We start from the raw sequence: 27828 nt of genomic DNA, 5'->3' as shown, positions 1-27828 counted from the left end.
TACTTTCATACCGATCCAGAATATTGCAATCGAAAGGTTTCCATGTTAGAATATACAGTAAAAACTTGATGCATTCAGGCACAGGATGTGTGCATGAGTGCATACCATATTGATCAATTAATCACGATCAATTAATCAAGGAATTCCAGGCCAAGAATAGTTTGCAACAATGTGATTTACGCTGATGGCGGCACGGTGGTCAAGTGGTTAGCGCGCAGACCTCACAGCTAGAAAACCAGGGTTCAATTCCACCCTCAGTCATCTCTGTGTGGAGTTTGCATGTCCTCCCCGTGCATGCGTGGGTTTTCTCCGGATACTCCGGTTTCCTCCCACATTCCAAAAACATGCTAGGTTAATTGGCGACTCCAAATTGTCCATAGGTATGAATGTGAGTGTGAATGGTTGTTTGTCTCTCGCCCGAAGACAGCCGGGATAGGCCCCAGCACCCCCCGCGACCCTCGTGAGGATAAGCGGTAGAAAATGGATGAATGAATGAGTTCTCCTCCTATTTTGTGTGGAAGTGGTAACTTTTCGGCTTCTTATTTTGTCTTTCCCCACCCTCGGCGATCTCTGTGTGGAGTTTGCATGTTCTCCTCCGGGTTCTCCGGGTACTCCGGTTTCCTCCCACATTCCAAAAACATGCTAGGTTAATTGGCGACTCCAAATTGTCCATAGGTATGAATGTGAGTGTGAATGGTTGTTTGTCTATATGTGAACGGTGATTGGCTGGCGACCAGTCCAGGGTGTACCCCGCCTCTCGCCCGAAGACAGCTGGGATAGGCTCCAGCACCCCCGCGACCCTCGTGAGGAAAAAGCGCTAGAAAATGAATGAATGAATGATTTACACTGTTACATATAAAAAAAAGTCAAACATATTCATTGAGAGTAGCCCTAAATGAACCCACCAAACACCAAGCACACACATGCAGAAGGAAGTGACTTCCCCTCAAACCACGACTTCTCCACTTCAAACAAGGTCAGGTGGTTCTTCCTCAATGAAACCAAAAAGAGGAGGACACGCAGCAGGAAGCACTGCGTGCTCCCATTTGTGGAAATAAAAGAGAATTGCGTATAGTGGAGGGCCATGAATATTGAGCATGCCTCCACTTGGAAGCCGATGTTGGTTTGGCTAACTACTGAGAGCGGAGGAAATGTTTTCTGTAAGGAGCATAAAACACCATCCTTCACTGAATAACCAAATATAAAACAGATCAAAGAGAAAAATCCAAACAATTTTAATAAATACATTTACAGTTTCATGTACAAGACATCTAACCCAAATACAGAATTCTTTCTACTTGCCTTCTTCTACCATCATACCTCACTTTCCTATTATGTGCACCCGCTTGATAAATCTCAAGAACGTTAAACTGCTAAACTGGCCACGATGCTGGTCAACTATAACACATGTTAGATCTTTATCACTAATGAACAATGGCAACTAAAGCGAAACGGAGAGAGGTACTGAACCTGGAGCTAATCAATGCCCTACAACATTTTTATTATGAATGTTAATCTGAAATCGGTGGAAAGGGCTGAAGAAGCATGACTAATTGCCAAGTGGTAACAGATGTGGCTTATCGCTCCGCCAGGAGGAACAGGAAGAGAGAAAAGCGATACGCTTAAGGAAACTATACGTGTAGCATTACTTTCAATTGAGCGGTCAAATAGGTTTGATGGAATACGCTAAGTAGAAACTTAAATGGCTGAAGGTTGCTGACCCCCCGTTCTACACCTGAAGAAGCCTGGGTACACCGTGAGGATCAAGTTCTTTGTGCATTGAACACCATCCAGCCTAGACGTCTGAGAGACAAATGACAGTACCTCTGCAGGGGGATTATGGACTAACTCACAACGCTAAAGGTTTGTCAAGTCAGGTCACTCAAACGACCTCCAGATTGGTGTTTCCCATACATTAATTTATTTGTGGGAGCCTGCCACAAATAAACTTGGACCGCCACAGATAAATTTGGCACTACCTGGTAAGAATCATGGATGTTTATGTGGAGAAGCTTATATTGAAACGTTTTAGAGAAGAAAGTGTCACTTCCATGCCGGGTTTTGCTGGTTTGCTGTTTTTTTCAAAGTCCACATACAGTAAAGTCTCGTTATATACATAGATATTGTTGGGAGTCTGAAAAAATATCGATATAACCGGACTGTCGATATATCCGATCCTGCGCCAAACTGCATTAAAAGTGGGCAATAATGCACTCAACATTGTTCTATAGTATAGAAGAACCAACTGCGTTCGTGGTTTCTCTCGTGTGTATAGAACAGGGGTGGGCAACCTTTTTGACTCGCGGGCCGCATTGATATGACAAAATTTACGGGGGGCAGACTATATATTTTACACCTAACAGTCCACCTGGTATTATTGTATCTGTGAAATTGTCATGCAATCTGCTATTATTATTTATTATTTTATATTCAAATATTTAAAAAATACTAAAATATTAAATTAAAATAATAATTATTATATTATTATTATTATGTAAAATATGCAAATATAACAATATATAATTAATATAATAATTAGCATTAATATAATAATTATAATAATCATAGTAGTTCTAATAATAATTATAATAATCTAATAATCTAATAATAATAATAATAATAATTATTATTATTATTATGTGCTTGTGTCCCTTTTTTCAGGAACACTTTGTAAACAACAGACCATGTCAAAAAACGAAATTGATAAAACCATCAAAAGGTTGGCTCAGGCCATGATGCCAGGTTGTATGTTGAGTTTAAATGAAATACTTTGGAAAGATTGGGCGGGCCGTATTCAAACACTTGGCGGGCCGGATGTGGCCCCCGGGCCGTAGTTTGCCCACCCCTGGTATAGAATCTATACACACAAGAGAAACCACGAACGCCAGCATGTACATATGAAAAACAGTGATTATTGCAAGCGATAAAAAGATATCTGAATACAACACAATTAAATACATGTATTTGTACGCTTGTGTCTTCGTTGGAATAGGTGTGTATGCTATGTCAGTTGGTTCTTCTGTTGCAGGCATGTGTTTGGCCAGCTATGTGGGGCGAGTTGAGCATGACCTGTGAACCAGGAAGTGCGGGAATCGGTGTGTGTGCTGTGCTCTGGTGGTGGAAGTGTGAAAAATAAAGTTGGCTGGAAGCAGCCGTTCGCCGTGTTCTTTTTTGGTATTGAAATCCTTAAGCAAAGATTGATTTAAGCTGCTTTTGTATCAATATAAGCAGACCAAATTGGCTGGCGGGAGATGAAAAGGGCATCGTAGTAACCGGATTATCGTAATAACCGGGTATCGTAGTAACCGGATTATCATAATAACCGGGTATCGTACTAACGGAACTAATTATATCATAAAAGACTAGAAATTTGCCGGGAAATAAAAATAGTATCGTAATAAGCAGTACTTCGATATAACCGATATCGACATAACGAGACTTTACTGTATAATGAATTGTGTTCTTCCAATGTCTTGCATACTGCAAATATACTTTTCTGATCATGTGAGGGGAAAAAAAGATTTTTTTCTGATTTTTTTTTCCATCAAAAACTCAAATCTGTATGTCTCATGACATATACTGCAAAATATATATAATTATTTGGGGATAGAATCATGAATCTGAGCTGAGAAATATCACATGTGAAGTTTTTGTTATTGTCACCTTTATTTTGTCGGTAACAACAAAACCTTTGTCAAAATTTCGGAAATAAAAAAATAGATGTTGTGCTATCAACACATGGCCCTCTATAATCAAAAACATAAGAACCCAATAATTTAACACAATACATTATATATATATATATTGTTTTTTACAACAGGTTTGAAACACACCCACTTTACAGTATACCCATGTACAGAATATTGTGTAAAGACTTACATATAATTTCATTAAATAAATAAAATCATTCATTTTTTTTTCTTACTGCACTTGAAATGAAAACATTTTGTTTAAACATGGTAACATTTTGAATTCCTACCACTTCAGTTTTGGTTCTGGGAATACAGACACTGATTCAATTAAGTCTACATTATGCATTCGATGCCCTTGGAGGTTTGAAACAGTGAGCTGACACAGAAATTCACACGACCATCTATCTAAAAAAAAAAAAAAAAAAAAATCACTCCAAAAGAATAATAAATTGTGCAATTTTTTGACCAAAAATACTGGAAAATTTACTTGGACAATCACATTCAAAAATGTACACTACATGGTAACAACCAAGCTATCAATTGTTAGGACTATTGTTTCTGTGTTGTTACCATATTGTTACACAAAGTCAGGCCTCATGAACTGCATCTACTCCACAGTACTATTTCCCCTTAACAGAGCATTCTATCAATAGAACACATCTCTAGTATTTAGCACAGCTATTCTGTGTTTTCTCATACAAACCAAGTTTTTTTGGATATATACCGTGGAAGGGAATTCACAAAACCTAGTCTAACGTTATTAATTTACAGATACAATGTTGACATCAGTTAGACTAACTGTCATCAATGGAAATGACCAGAAAAAGAAAAAGATTTTTTACGACTGAATTGCTGGCCTGCAAGGATCATTTAAAAGAACCGCAGCTAACTATTCAGTCAGTATGAGGTTGAGCAATATTGACATGATGTAGTGGAGCCACTGGTTAGTAGTTATCACCCCTCAACCAGACTTCTAAGGATAATCAGTCAGCAAAGAATTAACCTTACTGATTTATACAAGACGTCTGAACCAAATATCCAAGACACGGGGGAGCAATGCAATACATATTCATAAAGTGAATTGTTCTCAATGTGCATTCTATTGAATGACAAGAAGAACTGTAGCAATATAGCAATAGTAATCATCATCATCAAGTAATCATCTTCTGCCATATAGATGAGGAATTGCACTAAAGTCTACTTTAAAGAGTAGTACTTGTAGGCGGATAAGCAAAACGTACAGGAATGCAGTCTGGGAATTTAAACACAGCAACTAGTTAATGTGATAACAGAGGCCTGCATCGATTGGTAACTACCAGCAGATGGTGCAATTAATGTTAATGGTAAATTACGCAAGAGTGAAGCAAAGTGGTGGACCTTTCTTTCTTTGCCATCCAGTAGATGTCAAACTCTCTGAGGGCCTGACAATAAATGTTATTTATCAGGATTTTTGAATGATTTTTAGGATATTTTTATGCATATATGACATGCTATAAAATATCTTACAGGTACCAAGCAAAACTTTTCCCCAGTGAATCTGCGTGATGGCATTCTTATCAAACCAAATAAAGGGTCAGTCTTGTTAATGCCTTCAAGTTTGATGTAGAAAATAAGGCAGTGCTGTAAAAGGGGCTTTCAAAAGGGTAATAGACGGTCCTAGATAACCCTAATGCAATATGAAAATGTAATATTCATTTTCAACATGAAAAATTATCGGGCGGCACGGCGCTCGAGTGGTTAGCGCGCAGACCTCACAGCTAGGAGACCAGGGTTCAATTCCACACTCGGCCATCTCTGTGTGGAGTTTGCATGTTCTAATCGTGCATGCGTGGGTTTCCTCCCACATTCCAAAAACATGCTAGGTTAATTGGCGACTCCAAATTGTCCATAGGTATGAATGTGAGTGTGAATGGTTGTTTGTCTATATGTGCCCTGTGATTGGCTGGCGACCAGTCCAGGGTGTACCCAGCCTCTCGCCATAATTCCCCATATTTGGTTCACAGTTTCACACTTCATTGTTGAGTAGAATGGGTCAATGTTTTTGTTTAATAAATAGCCATTTGCAAACTTGACACATATTTGTGGAGCAGAGGTTTTCTGCAGATCATCTTCTTCATCCAACTCCCTCGGCTCCCTCATTTCACTAAACATATATCTTTACATCTGCAGGGAAATCATCATCACCACCATCACCACTAGGCAAATAATGAATGCAGTCACAGGCTGACTATCTCTCATTAAAAAAAAACTGTAAATAAATCACACTTAATGATCTCAAAATTCAGTAAAGCACTGCAGACTGTGGCCGAGGGAATGACAGAGTTGTCACCACAAAGCGTCACTTACAATTTACTGACAATGTATATGAACTGTATGTCTATATTTTAGCGGTCATATAATTAAATGGAGCACGAGTTTGCCCTTTTTCTCGGTTTTGGCTTCCCAAAGTCCCTGTCGTCAGCGGCACAGTGGCTGAAGGAGCAAATTGTCTGTGAGAGCCTACGCATGCCCAAGCGGAACACACTGTTGGACAGGCTGTAGATGACACAGTTGCAAAAACTGTTGCTAATGGCTAGCCAAGTGGTAATGAAGGAGAGAGCGGGGCTGTCCAAGACATGGGAGCTCTCTAACACAAAGTAGATGATGTAGGGCAGCCACAGCATATAGAAAACACTTGTGATGCGGAAGAGCACCATGGCGTAACGCCGATCTGGTCCGTGTCCTCCTTGCTGTCCATCAGCACCTCCTTCGACAGCTTCCATCTCTTGGCTGGGAAAACGTGCTCGTCGTTCACTGATCTCCCTGTTGTGCTGCTGGCAAATGCGAAATATGTGATAGTAGGTAAAACACACCACGAGTGCAGCAGGTGCATAAAGTAAGCACACCACAAAGCCCGTAAAGAGAGCAGAAGTGGGCCACGACTGTGCACACCACTCAAAAATGTCCCCGTGATAGCCGGGCTTGCCCCACCCAAAAAAAGAAGGCAGGAAGACCAAGCTGGAGTAAACCCATATGAGGGTGATGCAGCTTCGTAGCCGGCATGGTGTTACCAGTTGGTTGTAAGATAGCGGTTTCGTTATAGCCAGATAGCGGTCCACACTGATGCAAGCCAAACACGCCATTGAAACACTTTTTAGAACGGAGATGACATAGCTGAAGACTTGACAAGTGATGGGCTCCTGGACACTTGGGTAGTGGAGCAAAGACAATGTGGGTACCAGGCAGCTGAGACCCACCAGAAGGTCAGCGTAGGCCATAGTCTGGATGAAGTAGCTGGTGGTGTAGTGATGCAACAGCGGGGCACAGTGGAATACAAAAATCACTGTCAAGTTCCCGGCGATAATGAGCACAGTCAGTAGTACGACGACGGCGGTCTCCAGGATGCAAGCCTCTAAGCCTTCTTTCAGCCCCCATCCTAAGGGACAGGAGTGGTTGGACGCCGCGGAAAGGACGTCGCCGAGGCTGCTGTTTGCCGCGAGCACTGGGTCCGTTGTTGTTGCTTCGGACAGATTCATCGTTCTGGATTTTTTTATCCTTGTGGGGCCCGGGGGTTGTTTTAGAACTCCAATGAGGCAACAGCACGGAACTTCAAATTGCTTACTCCTCTCCGGGTCCCTGTGGCCAGCTTCAGTTAATACAACTTAACACGCTCTCTTGCTCTCTTTCACATTGATGAGTCTCATTCAAGGACCCGTTAACCTGCCATCTGCTTTTGGATGGGTACGACGGGTAGGCTGTTTTCCATTCGGACAGCATGCTTTGCGGAAAAGCGAAATTACATTTAAGAGTAGCGATGGGGAAAAGCATATTTCTTCAATAAACCCGAAGCGGAGCGAAATTATAGCTGAAGTGAGCATCCGTCCTAGAGGTGAGGTTCCATGCTGCTTTGCTTTGCCAGCCTGTGGCCTTTATCTTTTCTGTTTCAAAAGGGTTACCACCAAGAGGCTGAGGCAATAAGCCGTTTTCCACGAAGACAGAGATGAAAGCCGTTGCAAGGAAAGAAACCTGATGAAGAGCTTAGTGTATTAAACAGAATGCTTTCACAGATTCCCGCAAAAGATTCGCTATGTATGCAACATATTGGCTCCCATTGCAGAACAGGTGATGAGATCAAATTTACTGAGTGGACTTCCATTTAAAATGTATACATTTGCATTCAGAGGGGAAATATCAATTTCTCAAACCTATCTTCAGTAAAATCCAGAATTTGATTCTACTCGGGTTACTGTGTTTATAATTCAGCTGTAAGCCCCCCCCCCCCCCCCCCTTATTTTGGTGGTCCTCTTGTCAGTGTCTGGAGCCCATGTATGCCTAACTATTGTGAGAGTCAAAACACAGACACGAGCTAAATAAACATGGGGATCTCTCCACAGGAGATAATGTCACAGTTCTCTCAACACACACGGGCTCGGTGTGTATTGCCAAGGCATCCATGTGCAGAAACCAACATATTTTTTTTTTTTTTAAAAAGCACATCGAAAGTAGTGCATGAGTGCTGCAAAAATGCTATTTCATATATAAATCCCAGCGTGCAAATTCAGCTATCAAAGTTCTGGACTTTGAGAAGAAAAAAAATAAAAAATGCAACAGTCGTAGTGGCTGATGATGAAGGCATGAAATGTCAGACTCCCATTGGAGGCAGGAGAAAGGACTCTCCAGGAGCTATGAGAGGCCAGCTGAATAACTCAGTGCTCCGCTCACTTGGACTCCTCAGCAATCCTGTAGCACACACACACACACACACACATACTTGGGTACAGTCGGCAAACTACTTTTTCAATCTCATACTCTTTACTTGCATTCTCGTGTTGGTATTCTGAAGCAAGCAGGAGTGGGGACTCATTTCCTTCCGATGCTTAGCGTGACAACAGCTTTTGCCTTTTTAAGCATGCATTCTGTTTAGTTGGAAAGGCGTAAAAGACACGGAGTCCTGTAGAGCCTTCCTTGAACTCCTCTCTCAGTATGTGTGTCGCTCAGAGAAAGGGAGAAAAAAAAAAACACTTGCTGCGCAACAAAAGAGAAATCCGCCCTAGTATACATAAAAAAAAGCTGAGTCCCCTTCAGAATTCTACTGTCCTTTGCAAAATGTCCCCTGTAATTCCGTAACACAGGACAACCCGTTTTCCTAATGAGTAAATCCTTTGGTGCAGGCATAAAAGACAGAGATGGACCAAAAAAGCAGCAAGTAAAAAGCAAAAAAAAAAAAAAAAAGATGACTACGCAGATGGAACTGTGCTAATTCTGCAGTGAGGGACACAATGGGACGAAGAATCCCTCAGCCCTGGTGCAGTACGGAGAGATGCTGTGACTGGCTTACACTTCCCTCCCTCTCCTCACAATCTCTCTACCTCACACACTCAATTGCTCTCTCTCTCTACACACACACACACACACACACACACACACACACACACACTCAGGATCCCTCCCTCTCCCTTGCTCTCTCTGTCAGCGTCTTGCTTACTGTTTGACTCCTCTCCTTCCAACTCCACCTGAGGCTCCAAGCCATTATGCCGTCGATCACATATAGCTTTTTCCTCACATACATTTCTTAAACATATATTAGCAGTATGTTAGTGGCTTTACTACAACCGCCGATCCCTCTTTTTTCTACTTTCATGAAAGTTTCCTACTTATATTTTACTCCTATGTGATAATATACAAATTAGGCATTGAAAGGGTGAACAAAAATACATTTCTGGGGATCACAATAGATGAAAATATGCGCTGGAAACCTCATATTACAAATATACAACATAAAGTGGCCAGAAATATTTCAATATTGAACAAAGCGAAATTTGTTCTCAATCAGAAATCACTCCACACTCTTTATTGCTCTCTGGTTTTACCATATCTTACTTATTGTGTGGAAATATGGGCTAATAACTATAAAAGCAATCTTCACTCGCTAAATGTACTGCAAAAAAAGGTCAGTAAGGATAATTCATAATGCCGCCTACAGAGAACATACTAACTCCTTATTTCTAAAATCACAAATACTTCAACTTGCTGATATAGTTCATCTTCAAACAGCTAAAATAATACATAAGGCTAAAAATAACCAATTAGCTAAAAAATGTCATCCAATACTTCTCTACAAGAGAGAAGAAATATGATCTCAGGGAAGAAGTACATTTGAAACACTTCTATGCTAGGACTACGTTATGCTAGCCATAGCATTTCAGTATGTGGAATCAAACTATGGAATGGATTGAGTAAGGAAATCAAACAATGCACAACGATGAGCCAATTCAAGAAACAATGCAAGCAGTTGATGTTTGCTAAATACAAGGATGAAGAGTCTTGAACCAGTCATGATGTGCTATATATATCACTATATTGACACTTACTATGGTCATATCACCTCGTACTTCGGTACGAGGTACATTATTTAAAAAAAATTATAAAAAAAAACACCTTAAACTGTATTATGGAAAGCAGGAAGTGAACAAATGTAACAGTTACTGATTGTAAAAGTACCAGATGGAGGGGTAGGATTTAATAAGCTTTGCTTCTTCCTACTCCTTTTGGACATGTGGAACTGGGAACTGATTATGTGATGCATTCAATTGTAATCTGATGCATGTTCAAATGAAATAAAACCATTACCATTACCATATAAAACAACTTGATACAAAATGTGTATGTAAGGGGCCGATGCATTGCAGCCATACTACAACATCAGTAAAAAATACACTGACAGTGGGTCAGCAAGTTATGCATTATTAGTACATGGAACAATGAAACACAAGACAAATGCACTTACTTGTTACGTGCAATATTGTACGATAACTGCGACTGCAAAAATGTTCAACAAGAACAGAATCATATCAAAAAACTGTGTGATGATTAAAATATTGTACACCTTTTATGTGCCAGCCTTCGTGGACACCGCTTTTCTAAGATTGGATTAGATTTTTTTCACCCATTTTGAATAATTTGGTCAGTCAGATACAAATGGAACAGCTGTCATGTTGTAAGGAGCTCGTCAATGGAGAGCCGAGCACTCTGCTGTTCACCTTTGGAGGTGGACACTGATGAAAAACATGACCAGAAGGCCACTGTTAATTATTCATTCCACTACCAAACTGAGCCAGCAGGGCCACTAGGAAACAAAAGGTGGCGACTGATTTACATTAAGTGCTTGCCACAATTTAACCGTGCAGCCGCACAACTCTACGATAAAGCCTTATGAACATGGAGTCAAACATGAGTATATGGGAAGTTTACATCAATACAGTTTTAAAGTGCCAATCACTGCCAATCTGTGATTATCACAATGCACAAGATATTTATAAACCGTATGCCATGATATCACAAAACAACATAAATGTATTCCAGTACTGCGTATATACAGTACCATGAAGTGGACTAAGGAAGTAAGAGCTTAAGGTCAAAGACAAGCTGCTTGCTGAAATCACCATCGATCATTTTCCATTTAATCTCACACCGCATGGCGGTGAAGACCTGTCTGACCACTCGGGTTCAGATACTTGTATTCATTATTCTCTCACTCCTGTTGTCCTTGCTGCATGTAGGTCACGATGCATCTCTCATTAATATGTAAAGGTTAGATGTAAATATTTCATAGGAGACAACCAGATGGATTTTTTTGTTTGTCTGTTAAAGGTAGCAATTAGAAATTAAGTTAAGAAGAGGATTGTCTTTTGAAAGCTCTGCAAAATCACTACTAGCGCATGATGTTATTACTATATTCTGCTGAAGTTATGGGTAACAAAAATGCATTCTGGTGGATGTACTGTATATGCATCACTACTGCATGTTTTGGTCTGCTATTTTATTTCATTTAATAAAGAGACGGCTTCACTCGTTCTGCGTGGCTACAGTCTGTACTGGGAAAGAGACACAGAAATGTTGTGATCGGAGCAGATCCTGCAGGCTGGATCTCCTTAATCCTTGCTGTCATATCAGTGTCAGGATGGTTAGGAGGCTATGCTAACACACACACACACACACAGTGTATGAGCATTCATTACAATATGTCAGCAATTATGACTACAACAAAAATAGCAGCAGTATATATAATATATTTTTTTGTTGCCAAATATGTCAAAATCCTCACATTTGATATCCTTAAGGTTGTGAGGGGGGGGGGGGGGGAAAGGTGTCCTTTCAAAGTGCCTGCTGGGTTCATGCAATGGATATGTGAATAGGAGCTCGAGGGCTACATTATGGAGACACACAGAGATGGGAGGGAAGGGGGTGGGTTGTGAATAGAACTATGCTGCAAAAATGTAAAAAAAGGAAAGCATGGCAGTGGTGTGGATGGCCTGTATGGTGGCCATGTAGTGCAGCTGGTCTCTATACACACACGTGGAAGAGCTAGGAGCGTGAGTGTTCTCTTCGAGAGGCTGTGATTGATGAAAATGTATAATTTAGACCATGAAAGAGAGCATGCGGCAAACCGGTGGATTTAAGTCATGTACGGCTGCACAAATAGCTTTCTTTTTAACAGATTCTTAAAAAAATATACAGTGCATATATAAATATATGCACCACAAGGACTTGTGTATTTATCTCTCAGAGCAACAAAACAGTCTCTATCAACACAATCGGTCAGTCTATTAAGTGCAGCATAAAGAATTTCCATTTATACAATTTATAGTAAATGTCACAAAAAAGTGGGCTAATAAATTGACACACAAAGACTGTGGATTTCTGAATATAACAGATGAAATGATACAGCACTCTACAAGAAGCAATAAAGTCTGTAAAATTAAATAATTAAAAATAACAAAAAATCAAAAAATTGTTAACTATAATGATGAAAATGGTAATATTAATGATGATTATAATGATGGTAATAATGATAAATATTATAACAATAATGATAATGACAATGATAATGATGATAATGATAATAATAATAATAATAATAATAACAGGCGGGGTACACCCTGGACTAGTCGCCAGCCAATCACAGGGCACATATAGACAAACAACCATTCACACTCACATTCATACCTATGGACAAATGAATGAATGAATGAATAATAACAGGGGAAAACAAGACAGTGGCATGAACATAATTATATCTTGCAAAAGGGGGTAGGCATTTGTTAGCTTTTGCTTCAGCCTACTCCTTTTGGGCTTGTTATCATATAGTTGAATACAAATGTAAAGTTATATTTTGATTGATGTAAGAAATGCACTGTAATGTTTCATATATTTGCCCAAATAAAGAAAATAATAACAATAAAGACACAAAGTGGAAGGCTAATTTTCACAACATTCCATTGTCATAAAGTTTCTTAGAGAGTAATGATCGTCATGGTGAAATTGTTGTTCCGGGCTTCTGAATCTAGCCGTCACACCATGTTGTCATGGAGAGGTCGTGACCTCTTAATAGACCGGGTGCTCTGTGTGTATGTGTGTGTGATTGGTCTATGGAAAAGCAGGCTGAGGAAAAAGCTGGCCGAGCTTTTTTTTTTTTTTAAGATGTGGGTTCAAGCGTAGTAGCACACCTTGGGCTTGTTCAGCTCAAGGGAGACGAAAAGGTTGTTAAAATGTCACCAGCCAAACCCCAAACCCAACCACAAATATAGTGCTGCGCCAGCTCAGATGAGTTACTTGTAAATGTCTCAGATGTCCTGAGGCTACGGTGTATGTATGTGTGTGTGTGTGTGTGTAGTAAATTGTGCATTTGTGAAAGTGTGTCATGATTGTAATTGTAAACATGACACTTAACGTATGATATCAAACTCGCCAGCCACAAGCCACATGCTGCTAAATGCTCAATAAATTAGCAACTACTAACCGAGAAGTTCTCACCTTGGGAGTTGGTTGCCACAAGAGCTGAAGGATTATTTACGGGGAGGGTCCGACAGCAAGGGGTGGGCAAACTACGGGGGTGGCCACATGCGACTCTCACAAATATATAGTCTGGCCCCCTGGCCAATTTTGTTAACTCAATTCACCCCACAAGTCAAAACGTTTGCCTACCACTGGTAAATATACTTTATTAGCATGTTGGCCACACAGTCAGGAGATCAGGAAAACCTGGGTTCCAGTTTGCATGTTCTCCCCGTTGGTTCTCCAAGTACTCGAGTTTCCTCCCGCATTCCAAAAACACGTTAAACCAGTCCTGGGTGTACCCCGCCTCTCGCCCAAAGACCACTAGGGTAGGCTCCAGCATACCTGTAGCCCTCGTGAGGATAAGCAGCATACAAAATGAATGGAGGGCTGCCAAATGATCAAAAATTGTCATCAGATTAATCAGTTTTGAAATTAATTAATCATGATTAATGATCATTTGCAAGTATTCAGACGATTTTTACTGTGACTTTTAATGACATAACACAATTGTATAGATTTGTGTGTATTAACAGCTCCAAATGAACAGAAATTTTACCACACGTCTGAAAATATAAAAGAAAATGGATGACTGTCTGAAAATCTATTTACATATGGTCTCTTTGATATTAGCATTTTATTGTTTGTTTGTTTTTTTGCGAACTTCAGTCAAGTGATTGAGACAAGCGCATGGACTACACACTGTACTCATTCCCAGCACAAGGGAGTGTGCCATTTATGGCTATACCTGTGGGATTAATTAAAGGTTGACTGAAGGAATTTATTCAGTACTTGTCTCACGGAGAAAACTCGATAAAAAAAAAAAGTCAATCTACATCTCTAGATAAAGCTCCTTGTTTCATTAATATAATATTTTGATGCCGCTTGTCTTAAATAGGGTCGCAAAGGTATGCTGGAACCTATCCCAGCTGACTTTGAGCGATTGGTGGCACACAGCCAATTGGCAAACGGCCATTCAGACTCAAATTCATACCTATTGACAATTTAGAGCAGGGGTGTGCAAAGTACGGCCCGGGGGCCACATCCGGCCCGCCAAGTGTTTGAATGCGGCCCGCCCGGTCTTTCCAAAGTATTTCATTTAAACTCAACATACAAGCTGGCATCATGGCTTGAGTCAACCTTTTGATGGTTGAAGTAGCTGTTTTGTCAATTTGGTTATTTGATGTGGTCTGTTGTTTACAAAGTGCACCTGAATGAAGTGTCACAAGCACATAATAATAATAATAATAATAAGAAGAAGAAGAAGAACAATAACAAGAGGACCCATGGACAGTTAATTTATAACGCACTTTACATCAAATAAATGATGTCAAAGTGCACATATAGCAGATTGTATGACACTTTTACAGATACAATAATTCCAGGTGGACTGTTACGGGTAATTTTGTTCAAATTAAATTTTGTTAAATCAATGCGGCCCGCGACTCAAAAAGTTTGCCCACCCCTGATTTAGAGTATCCGATTAACCTAACATGCACAGTTTTGGAACATAGGGGGGAAAGAAATATTAAGTGATAGATGCCAAACATGGCTCATCAAATGTGAAATAATTACAAACTAAACAACTGTCCAGATATCCTGCTGATAGAAAGCAATTATTTACACTTAAACCCTTTCTATAAGGACGGCAGTTCAATTACTGTCAAAGTCAATTAGCATTAATGTTGTCACAGAGCCCAGACAATACACATTAATATGCTCCACATCATCCTCGCCATCACTGTCATTGTTCCCTCTTTGCCTCTCTCCTTCATATTCCCCCAGTTCCATTCATTTGGTGCAGCTATTAATAGCCCGACCACCCGCCTATCAATACCATACTCCAGCAAGACACAGGAGGTGGGTGTGTACCAGTCAGTGAATTGAGAATAAATCATCTGAAATAAAAAGGCTGGCTTGGCCTTATGTAAGAAGAAGGAGGGGGGGCGGGGGGGTGCAGAGAAAGACTGTGTCATGAAACAAAACGATATAAAGATTGGGATCTTTGTGTGTGTAGAAAAGAAAGTGATAAAATAAGACAGAGCGGTCCAGAGCGAAAAAGAAACAGGAAAGCCAGAAATATCCATGCAATTTAACTAATAAGGTTATAAAAGGAACTAACACATTGAAGGAAGATAAGCACAGAAAATTTACACAGCAGGTGAACCACAACCAAAAAAAAATGTGACTCGGAAAAGAGAGAAATCTGCCAGGCTGCTCGGTGTTTACAAGGATTCCCTCGGTCTAATCCTTCCTTCAATGACAACATCATTTATGGGTCCATATTCTTTGCTCTCTCCATCTTTCTAACCAGACTATCCCCGCCTTCATTCCCTTGTGCTTTTTGATTGTGGTAGGTAGATTTACCCATCTCTCTGCAATCCGGAGAAAGACTATTGTATTTCCCATAAAAGCAAAGATCTTTGTCCTCTTTGTGTGTGTGTGTGTGTGTATCACCTCCTCCCACGGCTGCTGCTACCTCTTGCAACAGGCTTTGTCACTCGGGCCAGCTGATTAACAAATCTCTCCGTCGAATAACACACCTCAGCTGTACACACTTCTATCAAAGACTTGAGCTATGATTAAATCCAAGGACGAAATAAAAATAATTCTCAATAATAGATTGTCAATTTGAAAGAACATCACGGTAATAAATCTTGATATGAGGCTGAAATTCCAAAACATAAACCTGTGAGAACTAGTAGGTGTGAGCATCACAGAGATTTTCCAGGGTGGATTATGCATAAAGTAGCAAGCCAAAATGAACTTTTCAAAAAGGAAATATCGCTTCTCGGTCTGTCATTCATTTACCTTGGTGATGAGGATGCGATAGTGTTCAAGCAAGTCGTGGTTGTCATGGCAACCGGCCAGCAGCTGCCATACTTCAGCTCTCAGAGGCTCAGGAATGCCGCTCCGGACCAATGGGTGCAAACCCTTTGGACGACTGGACAGGTTCCCATGCCTGACACACAGTATATTTAGAAATAGCATTATTAATTTCAGCTGTAAATCTATTGCAAAACAAACTGGATTACCGATTCCGCATAACAATTAATCGTATATGAATATATTGGTACAACTGGATTTACTGGGCGGGCTAATTGGATTAGTGCATATGGTTTCGGTTTGCATGATTGAATTTGAAGGGGAAGTCATATAACTAATCAAAGGAAAGACAAAATTGGAACACTGTAATGCCTTACATTGATTCAAACATTGATACAGTACATGTTTTATGAGCTTTTGCGACAATAAATTGCTTTTTCACCCGTTCTATGTAAAATGAGTCTATTTATCTTTACAAGTGCTTTGCCGAGTAACTTTCATACAAAGCTTAACACAATCAATTGGTCAGTTATGCAACACTTTTAAAAGGTCAACAGCCACCTCCCTGAATTTAAAGAAAAAATGTACTTTTATGGAATTTTGCCCATCATCCATAATCCTTATGTGAGACATGAACAGACGTCTTTCATTCTTCTGTGTTCTAAGTAAGAGAAATGTCTAGCATGAGGAAGCTAACAATACACCAAAAAAAACAAAACTCAAAAATCACCAAAAAAATCTGAATTTACATAAATTAGTCCATATTAACCAAGCTACAGTGACATTGTTATTATAGGGGCATCTCACAGCATCTCAGGCCACGACTGAGAGGTAATGTTAGCTACCGGAGCTATCAGTCAGCATCCCAGTGAGACATTTTAAGTGTTTTATTATGGTCTTATTTTGTCCATGAAACGTTTCGCACTACAGATGCTATGTGAAATTTGTACATATAATACTCGTACATATAAATACAGGCCTCCATCTCCCTGGGACTGCGGTCCACAAATATTAATGTAGCATATATGGCCTGGCATACTACAGCCTGTCCACACAAGTACTAAACTACATATATGGTTATACATAACATGACAGACATGACATCATATACATTTACATTACTGATGGGGCGTTGTACATACGGCTAGCAAGTGTTTTTCTTACATTTTGCTGGTGTCAGGTTTGGGCTAAATGTAAAATAACTCCTATGTGTGTACACATAGTTTTTTTGTTACTTTATGGTTTAATTTTTCCAGTTTTATTTTATATTTTGTTTCTAAAATGTGCCGTTCACAGGCCCGTAAAAAATATGGTCAACACATGGCCCGAAGTCCGGTTTTCATGGCACTATCAGGCAGAGGCTGGCTGCAGGCTTCCACAGCAGTGCACACACATCGGGCTTGTGGCTACAAGCTCCAGTTTCAAGCTTCTTGTGACTGCTTGTTGATGATTAAATGCATGGCATTATATACTATAAACAACTATATATATATATATATATATATATATATATATATAGTTTTAGTTTAATTCACTTTGTATGGACTTGGGCAAAATGGGAATAAAAGGGTTGGAAAAATGCTCTCGTTTTATTTTTTCCCCACAATTTCAAGGTGCATATGCATTTGAAATACTCACACTGCTTTTTTTTCCAAATAGCTTTCTTGGCAGAATAGGTGAATACGCGCGTCATTAGCTATCTCAGGTGATGGGCAATATTCCAAAAAAGTGCAGTTTTTCCCTTTAACACAACCGGCTGCCTATTTAATATTATTATTTCATTCATTTTCTCCCATTTATCCTCACGAGGGTCGCGGAGGGTTCTGGAGCCTATCCCAGCTGTCTTCGGGCGAGAAGCGGGGTACACCAATCACACCAATCGTCAGCCAATCACAGGGCACATATAGACAAACAACCATTCACACTCATACATGCAACACATGCAAACTCCACACAGAGATGGCCGAGGGTGGAATTGAACTCAGGTCTCCTAGCTGTGAGGAGCGTGCTAACCACTTCCACACCGTGGAGCCTTATTTAATATAATTGACCCTTAAAATTATTTTTACAACTATAGAATAATATGGGGCTGCACGGCGGTCGTATAGACCTCACAGCGAGGAGACCAGGGTTCAATTCCACCCTCGGCCATCTCTGTGTGGAGTTTGCATGTTCTCCCCGTGCATGTGTGGGTTTTCTCCGGGTACTCCGAGTTTCCTACCACATTCCAAAAACATGCTAGGTTAATTAGCGACTCCAAATTGTCCATAGGTATGAATGTGAGTGTGAATGGTTGTTTGTCTATATGTGCCCTGTGATTGGCTGGCGACCAGTCCAGGGTGTACCCCGCCTCTCGCCCGAAGACTGCAGGGATAGGCTCCAGCACCCACCGCGACCCTCGTGAGGAAAAAGCGGTAGAAAATGAATGAATGAATGAATAGAATAATATACTCAAACCAAATCACACTATTCTCCAGAAAAGCTACTGGGTGGTGATGCAACAGCAAGTAAATACTACCAGTAATAGTTTTGTATTACCACATCCTTGTGTCACATGTTGTTCAATCAACTGAAGAACTGTGCAAAAATGTGTAACCTTACCATCTGTTGAGGATTCCTCCCCACGACTCAAGGATTTTCTCAGGACAATCTTTAGAAACATCTCCTGTCCCGCTGGAGATTTCACTGTCACTATCTACAGGAAACACACAAGCACGGCGGAACATTTATTCGACATTTGTTTCCAATAGTAGATCTACCTTGATGTCTGTGACGTTTGGCCAAATGAGAACACAAAACTCAATCCAAGACCCTGTGCTATGCATTTAAATTGTGCCTTTGTGTTAACCGCACAATCTAATAGAGGATGGATAGCCTGTACTCGGCCTACACATTCCATTATTGTAATGTTCCTCCATCTGGCAGTTTGCAAGGCAAACAAGAGGCAATCAGCACAGCAAAACACTTGTACATAGAAGCAGCATTAACTGCCTGTCTAGCCTCTACACTGTTGGTGAAGAGACTGATTCCCACACATAAGCCACCCACTGGAACAAACACACACATAGTTTAATGTGGATACTGTATGATCAGCATGTTCGCCTTGACTTGAATAATGCTTAGAAAAACATGCATGCATAGATAATATGCAGAAGAAACATATCAAGAAAAAAAATCATCTATAAATAATCTCTCTTGGCCCATTTATTTGAAATAGAGGTAATCAGCATGTTTGAATAATTAAGAAAGGGGACTTATGCATAATACAGGTTCATACTTAGTAATAGTAATTTTAGGTTCAAGCGAAATGTGTCAGAAATGTAAACCCATTCTGTACAAATGCAGTAAAATTCACAATTCACACCTTTCTGCAAAAACGATGGCCCCAAATATGCCTCAGTTTTCGTACAGTGTCTTGGTTATCATTCAGCTCAAAAGTGCACCAAACAAACTCGTCGAGGGGACAAACAAAGCATCCCCGCATTGGTGACTCAGTCTCTGGACTCTCTGAAGAAGAATGGATACTGGTTCTTTTAAAGCATACTATAAAAAGCACTATAAACAGATTACAGCCAGGGAATCCATTAATCATATTTGTGTGTGTGTGTGTGTGTGTGTGTGTGTGTGGAGAGGGGGGGTGGTTTATTTCTTCATGGAGTGCACACAGAATGATGAACAACTCCGTATCTGTCTCCTTTTGTTCTCATTCAGCAAATAGTGTATTTCTGAATGTCACAGGAATCTGTGTGTGTTTTTTTTTTTTTACATATAATTCAGGACAGCTAGTATAATAAAAAGCTGAGAACCTACTACATTCAAGTAAGGAGTCGTAGCAAACTATCAGGCTCTTTAGTTAACGCAGGTTGCAGGGGGTAGGGATTAACAGTGAAAGAAAGTGAGAAAGTGAGAAGGGTGTGTAATGATGATCGTACCTGTTGTTGGAATACAGCTCTAACCATACATTATTACAAGTTAACAAACTAGAACAATAGTACCTCCGTCTAGGTACTAGACTCTTTCAGCTATTTGGATGCAATATTGACGAAATACCACAGATAATGTGTACTTCAACCAAAACTAATATCCAACTAAATATTGCAATTTTTCGCGACATTGGGATTTCCAATGCCTAATGAGGATAAGCGGTATCAATAATTATCACATACTACAGTATTAATTGCCGCTGTACCCTGGAAACCGCCCATGAATGATACGGGAAAAGGCCGAAATGATACTGTGCAGTGATACTGATAAAATAAAGGAGTTTAACCATGTCCAGTATCAGCCCCCATAGCTGTCCACTCAGAGCGCGCTGCTTTGGTATCGTGCCCGTGAAACAACCAATCAGAGAACAGCGCACGAGCGTGAACATACACTATAAAAATTCCTAGCGCTTCTCCAGTCACCAAAAAACCCAAACTTGATTAATGGAACTTTAATTGTCAGACATTGATAAGATAAGACTGTTGATAAAATATTATTGTTGAAATATTTTTGCAATTATTGTGTTTACACTGTTTAGATATAATACATGTAATAAACTGAACATTTTCTGGAAACAAAATGGTCTTTTGATTAAATAGTACGTGATAATAAGCTCATTATTAAATAGTATGTGATAATAAGATCATCACATGGTTTGTCTGGTATCAGGCCAGGTATCATGCCCCCAAGTGTCTGATACTATCACATACTATTTAATCAAAAGACTATTTTGTTTGGTGACTGGAGAAACACTAGGCACTAAGCACTCGTGTGCTGTTCTCTGATTGGTTGTTTCACGGGCACGATACCAGAGCAGCGCGCTCTGAGTGGACAGCTACGGGGGCTGATACTGGACATGGTTAAACTCTATATTTTATCAGTATCACTGCCCTGGGCTTTGACACAGTATCATTTCGGCCTTTTCCCGTATCATTCATGGGCGGTTTCTCGTAGGGTACAGGGCCAATTAATACTGTAGTATGTGATAAGTGCCAGTATCAGACCTCGACCTTCAGTCTCGGGCTGATACTGACACTTGGGGGCATGATACCTGGCCTGATACCAGACAAACCATGTGATAACCTATAAGTATCAACCAATACTAGGCTTATTCATCTAAGCAGTTCTTGTATTAGCCCATTAGCTTATGGAGGTCTGGTGAGTTATTCATTTTGTTAAGGATCTGGGACTATATTATATTGATAATAAGATCATCACATGGTTTGTCTGGTATTAGGCCCAGTATCATGCCACCCGCGTGCCAGTATCAGCCATGATACTGACACTTGGGGGCATGATACCTGGCCTGATACCAGACAAACCATGTGATAACCTATAATGACGGCTGGATGGTGTTTCCAATGAATTAGAGACTTTAGATATGTGCCTCATGCGGCCATTATCCTCTGCACACTGTGACTTCTATACATCTAAACAGAAACAGCAGGAGCTTTTCAGGGCTTTATACTTGCTCAAGGAACCATTTTAAAGTGTTCAGAACCTGCACAAAGATTCTCTGCTTCTCTGTACAGATTGCTGAGACCATGTGACCGGGAGAGATGGGCATTCACTATACTTTCATTAAGGCTCCTTATGATACTACAGTGACGGGTGTTATGTCATGCTATGTCCATGACAACATCGACATCTGGACGTTGACTGGATTGTGTCATGGATGTAAAACAAACCGCAACATGTTTGTTTGTGTGTGTAGACATTGAAGCCTCTAAGAAGAAAAAAAAAAAAAAGAGATGCATGCGCATATGGAAGCTTCTTTTCTCCGAGGGTATTCATCTTGGTACACAGTAAGTCTGACCTCCAGCTCCATGTCCCTGAGTGTCTATTTTTTTTTTTTTTTTGTCTCGAGGGTAGGAGAGGGGGCGTAAGAAAACAAGCCCACTGAATGGCTCCCACAGTGACAGTGGAAAGCCATCAGCTCCAGCGTTGGGAGGCAGACGTGTGACTTTGGCTGGGTCAATTGTACACAGCAGAGACACCGTTACCCCAACTTCTCTGTTAATACATGTCAGTGCTTCAAGGTGGAACAAAAATGGAGACTGTTCACTATGACATATTCATATTCATATTTATGAGCTGTACACAAACAAATTGTATTTTTGTGACATTTATTCTATTGAAAGAATTGCTTAGGGCTGATGTTTGAATTCCACTTTAGTGCCTGGATTGTTACACGAGGCTATTTAAGGCATGATTATTCCCGTCACACACAACCTAGAACTGCCATTTTTAACATTTGGTAATTATTAGGGATGTCCGATTTTTTGTCTGAATTTCGGACATCGTCATGGGTAACATGGCATATCTCCTGTGGTGGAGTGAACACATGCGTTTTGTGAAATTTGCGTTTTCTGAATCGGGATACCGATATCAACTGGGCCGATAATTATGGTACATTCCTCGTAATTATTGCAAATGTTTATATTTAAAAAACTTTCAGGCATGGGTCACCTGTCTTAATAAACATAAGTATAAACGTTCATAGGGCTGCACGGCGCCGAGTGGTTAGCGCGCAGGCCTCACAGCTAGGACACCCAAGTTCAATTCCACCCTCAGCCATCTCTGTGTAGAGTTTGCGTGTTCTCCCCGTGCATGCGTGGGTTTTCATTCGGGTACTCCGGTTTCCTCCCACATTCCAAAAACATGCTAGGTTAATTAGCGACTCCAAATTGTCCATAGGTATGAATGTGAGTGTGAATGGTTGTTTGTCTATATGTGCCCTGTGATTGGCTGGCGACCAGTCCAGTATGTACCCTGCCTCTCGCCCAAAGACTGCTGGGATAGGCTCCAGCACGGCCGTGACCTCGTGAAGATAAGCGGTAATATACTACTGTAAATTCCGGACTATAAGCCGCTACTTTTTTCCCAAACTTTCAACCCTGCGGCTTATTCAGTGATACGGCCAATTTCTGTAATTTTTCTAACGGCCGCCAGGGGCTCTCCATGAGAAAAGGTAAGATTAAGACCGATGGAATATATATGCGTCGAGGAAGACTGCAACTTCTTGTCTTGTGCATAAATTAAATTAGCGTGAACATACCCTCATCGTGGAAAATGCAAAAAGAAAGGCACATGACGCAGCTTTCAAGCTAAAAGCAATCGAGCTGTCCGATAAAGAAGGAAACAGAGCTGCTAAACTCATCACTCATCGACTTAACACTCAACCAATATGAGCTAAAAAAAATAGATTTCAACTTTACATTTCCGATAAAAAAGGAAACAGAGCTGCTAAACTCATCACTCATCGACTTAACACTCAACCAATACGAGTTAAAAAAAATAGATTTCAACTTTACATTTCCGATAAAGAAGGAAACAGAGCTGCTAAACTCATCACTCATCGACTTAACACTCAACCAATACGAGTTAAAAAAAATAGATTTCAACTTTGCATTTCCGATAAACAAGGAAACAGAGCTGCTAAACTCATCACTCATCGACTTAACACTCAACCAATACGAGTTAAAAAAAATAGATTTCAACTTTGCATTTCCGATAAACAAGGAAACAGAGCTGCTAAACTCATCACTCATCGACTTAACACTCAACCAATACGAGTTTAAAAAAAATAGATTTCAACTTTGCATTTCCGATAAACAAGGAAACAGAGCTGCTAAACTCATCACTCATCGACTGAACACTCAACCAATACGAGTTAAAAAAAATAGATTTCAACTTTGCATTTCCGATAAAGAAGGAAACAGAGCTGCTAAACTCATCACTCATCGACTGAACACTCAACCAATACGAGTTAAAAAAAATAGATTTCAACTTTGCATTTCCGATAAAGAAGGAAACAGAGCTGCTAAACTCATCACTCATCGACTTAACACTCAACTAATACGAGTTTAAAAAATAGATTTCAACTTTGCATTTCCGATAAAGAAGGAAACAGAGCTGCTAAACTCATCACTCATCGACTGAACACTCAACCAATACGAGTTAAAAAAATAGATTTCTACTTTGCATTTCCGATAAAGAAGGAAAAAATGTAAAAATGTAGTGGGTGAGGCTTATTATCAGGTGCGCTCTATAGTCCGGAAATTACGGTATATATGCTTACAAAGATGTGTACTGTACATAACAATTAGTTAAATAGAACTAGCATTACTATGGGTGTTGAATCATTTTAAGTTGGTAGAGTAATTGATAATGCACTTCAATGCGATGGTAATATTAGTGCAGCGAGTGCAATGCCCCACCAGCGTATGTACTTTTATTGCAAATTGAGGAGTTTTAATGTCGCCAGTTGTTTTATGATCATGTTTTATTGAAGCGGTTTTATTTTTTGTTTCCATCTGCTGGTTTGGGTCTATTACTCTGACAAATAAGGAGAGGCTGGAACACTTTGTGAGAATAGCATTAACCTTGAAGGACTTGCACTCTTACACAAAGCAACGGCCACAAAGAAAGTACAGACTGTCCGAGGCGAATGCACTCTGCCTCTTCATGCAGACTACAAGATGCTGCCATCCAGCTGCTAACAGACTTAAGGACCCATTTTGGACCATTGGACTCCCCAACAGCATCATGTGACTTGTTTTGAGTTTAAAGTGTGTGTAGTTGTGTGTGTGTATGCGACTATTTTGTTACTCCTGACTGTACGACATAATGGATTGGTGGATTTTTTTTGGACTTATTTTTGCTACTCGATGAATAGGTCTGTATTGTCAACAGAACATGAAGAAATAAAATCTTCCTGAAGGGGGACATGGCCAATATTCTGTCTCGTGTTCATGTTCTCAATCCCGACCTTAACAGTGTTACAAACTTCATTTCATGGTAAGTTTAGCTAAATATGCGGTACGGCTACTTCACTATCGGGTGACAATGTTAATAGTTTTACCAACGTAACACTCGCACATGCACTAGCACTATGGTTTGTTGTCAGCTAATGATAGCGATTTGGCAAAGTTTAGCTACTGACATCAGCTTTAAATGAATGTACATAATATATAATAACCGCACAATGAGTCCAAATTGTCGGTGGCTTATCTGAGACTGCTTTTGTGTGTGCACACATGCTACGAACATGGAAGTTTCAACTCGTAGTTGTGGTTTTTTTTTTGTACAATCTGTTCTTTTAAACCACTATTAGTAACGTAACGTTATATTTGTTTGGAGTCAGTTGCATACAGTCTTATTAATAATATTAATAATAACATAAAAGGGCCGCACGGCGGTCTAGTGGTTAGCACGCAGACCTCACAGCTAGGAGACCAGAGTTCAATTCCACCCTCGGCCATCTCTGTGTGGAGTTTGCATGTTCTCCCCGTGCTTGCGTGGGTTTTCTCCGGGTACTCCGGTTTCCTCCCACATTCCAAAAACATGCTAGGTTAATTGGCAAATCCAAATTGTTCATAGGTATGAATGTGAGTGTGAATGGTTGTTTGTCTATATGTGCCCTGTGATTGGCTGGCGACAGCTGGGATAGGCTCCAGCACACCCTGCGACCCTCGTGAGGAAAAAGCGGTAGAAAATCAATGAATGAATGAATGAATAAAGGGGCCGCATGATTACAAGTCAGACAGACAAACGGACTAAATACTTTATTAATCCCTTTGGGAGGCGGCACGGCGGTCGAGTGGTTAGCGCGCAGACCTCACAGCTAGGAGACCAGGGTTCAATTCCACCCTCGGCCATCTCTGTGTGGAGTTTGCATGTTCTCCCCCGTGCATGCGTGGGTTTTCTCCGGGTACTCCGGTTTCCTCCCACATTCCAAAAACATGCTAGGTTAATTGGCGACTCCAAATTGTACTAAACATTTGCTATTCCCTTGATTATGCCCTGCTTCAGCAAGACTATAATCGTTATCCTAACATAGTTTCTAATGTTTTGGGATGCCATTTTTTTGAACTCCCACTAAAACATGGTGACAAAAATGCACTGTACACATCTGTGATTTTTACAAAAAATACATTAATAATACATTTTTAGTGATGGCAAGTTATTACAAATTCATCTCCATTTTGCGAAGGGCCGATGTCTATTCCAGAAATTTTGTGTTAGTTGCATCTTCGTTTTTTTGTGTGAAGTGTTGGCTTAATTTATCACACCCTTGGAGACTAAGCAGAGCATCTTTGTAGCATTTCATGGTCATTTGCTTCGCTCTTGTGATCATTAAAGTTTTGCACATTGACTACTCTGCTTTAAATTAATTTCACAAGGGAAATTGCATTTCTATTGTTGTTTGCCAGTAATTATTTATGTTGGTATCCAGACAACATAATTTTTCACTTTAATGGAGATGCGCACACTAAAGAATACCTTTCTAGTTTAAATTTAGCTTTTTGTTATAACACGAAATGAAACTGTGTTTAGTTCCAGCTTGTACAAGCATCCCAGCAAAAATATTTTAGCGTAAACACAATAAAACGGCTTCCATACTACACAGAGATATACACCTCTTCTTCTACTGTGTGTGGACCCAATGCATTTTTCCAAAGTTGTAATATTAACATATTGTAGATGATGGCATTTGCTGCCTTGGAATGGAAGTGAAGCTCATTCACACATTTATGATGCGGCATGCAGAGTTTAGTACCTTGCTGAAGAAAACAGCAGGGGTGGGGGGGGGTGCAACTGGGAACTGAATGTGCAACCTTTTATTTAGGTACTTCAGGTAGGTAAAATTATTCAAGATTAAAACCCTGGCATTGGCCATGTTGTGTATCCTGCTGTGCAGTTATTGTCTATAGTAGGGGTGTCCAAACTTTCTAAAACAAATGAAAATGCTTTGATACCAACATATGTGTCGATATGCTAAGAAGCTATACAGTATATGTTTGAAGAAAAATATGATATAGATGGAAAAGCATATTATTAATATTTATATAGTCTTTATTTAATTTGGAAAAAAAACAGCAATAATTCATTCATTCATTTTCTACTGCTTTTTCCTCACGAGGGTCGCGGGGGTGCTGGAGCCTATCCCGGCTGTCTTCGGGCGAGAGGCGGGGTACACCCTGGACTGGTGGCCAGCCAATCACAGGGCACATATAGACAAACAACCATTCACACTCACATTCATACCTATGGACAATTTGGAGTCGCCAATTAACCTAGCATGTTTTTGGAATGTGGGAGGAAACCGGAGTACCCGGAGAAAACCCACACATGCACGGGGAGAACATGCAAACTCCACACAGATATGACCGAGGGTGGAATTGAACCCTGGTCTCCTAGCTGTGAGGTCTGTGCGCTAACCACTAGACCGCCGTGCCGCCCAACAGCAATAATTGACAATTTTAAATAATCTTAAATCAAAAAAATACATTATTTTGCTGTGTTTGTTTCTCATCGGAATTTTCCCAATATGTCACCTTTATGGCTGCACGGCAGCGCGCAGGCCTCACAGCTAGGAGACCCGAGTTCAATTCCACCCTCAGCTATGTGTGGAGTTTGCATGTTCTCCTCATGCATGCGTGGGTTTTCTACGCGTACTCCGGTTTCCTCCCACATTCCGAAAACTAAATGCTAGGTTAATTAGCGACTC

General features: G+C 40.3%; 2 protein-coding genes across 3 annotated transcripts in view; both read right to left on the bottom strand.

Moving 5' to 3' along the window:
* Positions 1 to 27828, bottom strand: part of rabgap1l (RAB GTPase activating protein 1-like) — a 113956-nt gene that overhangs the window by 67897 nt on the left and 18231 nt on the right. For both annotated transcript variants that reach the window (XM_058074388.2, XM_078789958.1), the window contains exons 12-13: positions 18933 to 19026; positions 16317 to 16467 (exon numbers count right to left, since the gene is read on the bottom strand). In XM_058074388.2, coding sequence (XP_057930371.2) covers positions 16317 to 16467; positions 18933 to 19026 — 245 coding nt within the window. The remainder of the gene's footprint in view (positions 1 to 16316; positions 16468 to 18932; positions 19027 to 27828) is intronic.
* On the bottom strand, positions 3543 to 9448 carry LOC131130161 (G-protein coupled receptor 52). Its single transcript, XM_058074390.2, has one exon. The coding sequence runs from the start codon at positions 7205 to 7207 to the stop codon at positions 6092 to 6094; it is 1116 nt and encodes a 371-aa protein (XP_057930373.2). The 5' UTR covers positions 7208 to 9448; the 3' UTR covers positions 3543 to 6091.

The sequence above is a fragment of the Doryrhamphus excisus genome, linkage group LG4, assembly GCF_037039965.1.
Source record: "Doryrhamphus excisus strain RoL-2023G ecotype Guam linkage group LG4, RoL_Dexc_Guam_v1.1, whole genome shotgun sequence".
In the NCBI taxonomy this organism is placed as follows: domain Eukaryota; kingdom Metazoa; phylum Chordata; class Actinopteri; order Syngnathiformes; family Syngnathidae; genus Doryrhamphus; species Doryrhamphus excisus.
This window is presented reverse-complemented; position numbering and strand designations above follow the sequence as displayed.

What these genes read in the sequence shown, in the direction of transcription:
- LOC131130161 (XM_058074390.2), bottom strand. Translation starts at nt 7,207, where the DNA reads ATGAATCTGTCCGAAGCAACAACAACGGACCCAGTGCTCGCGGCAAAC.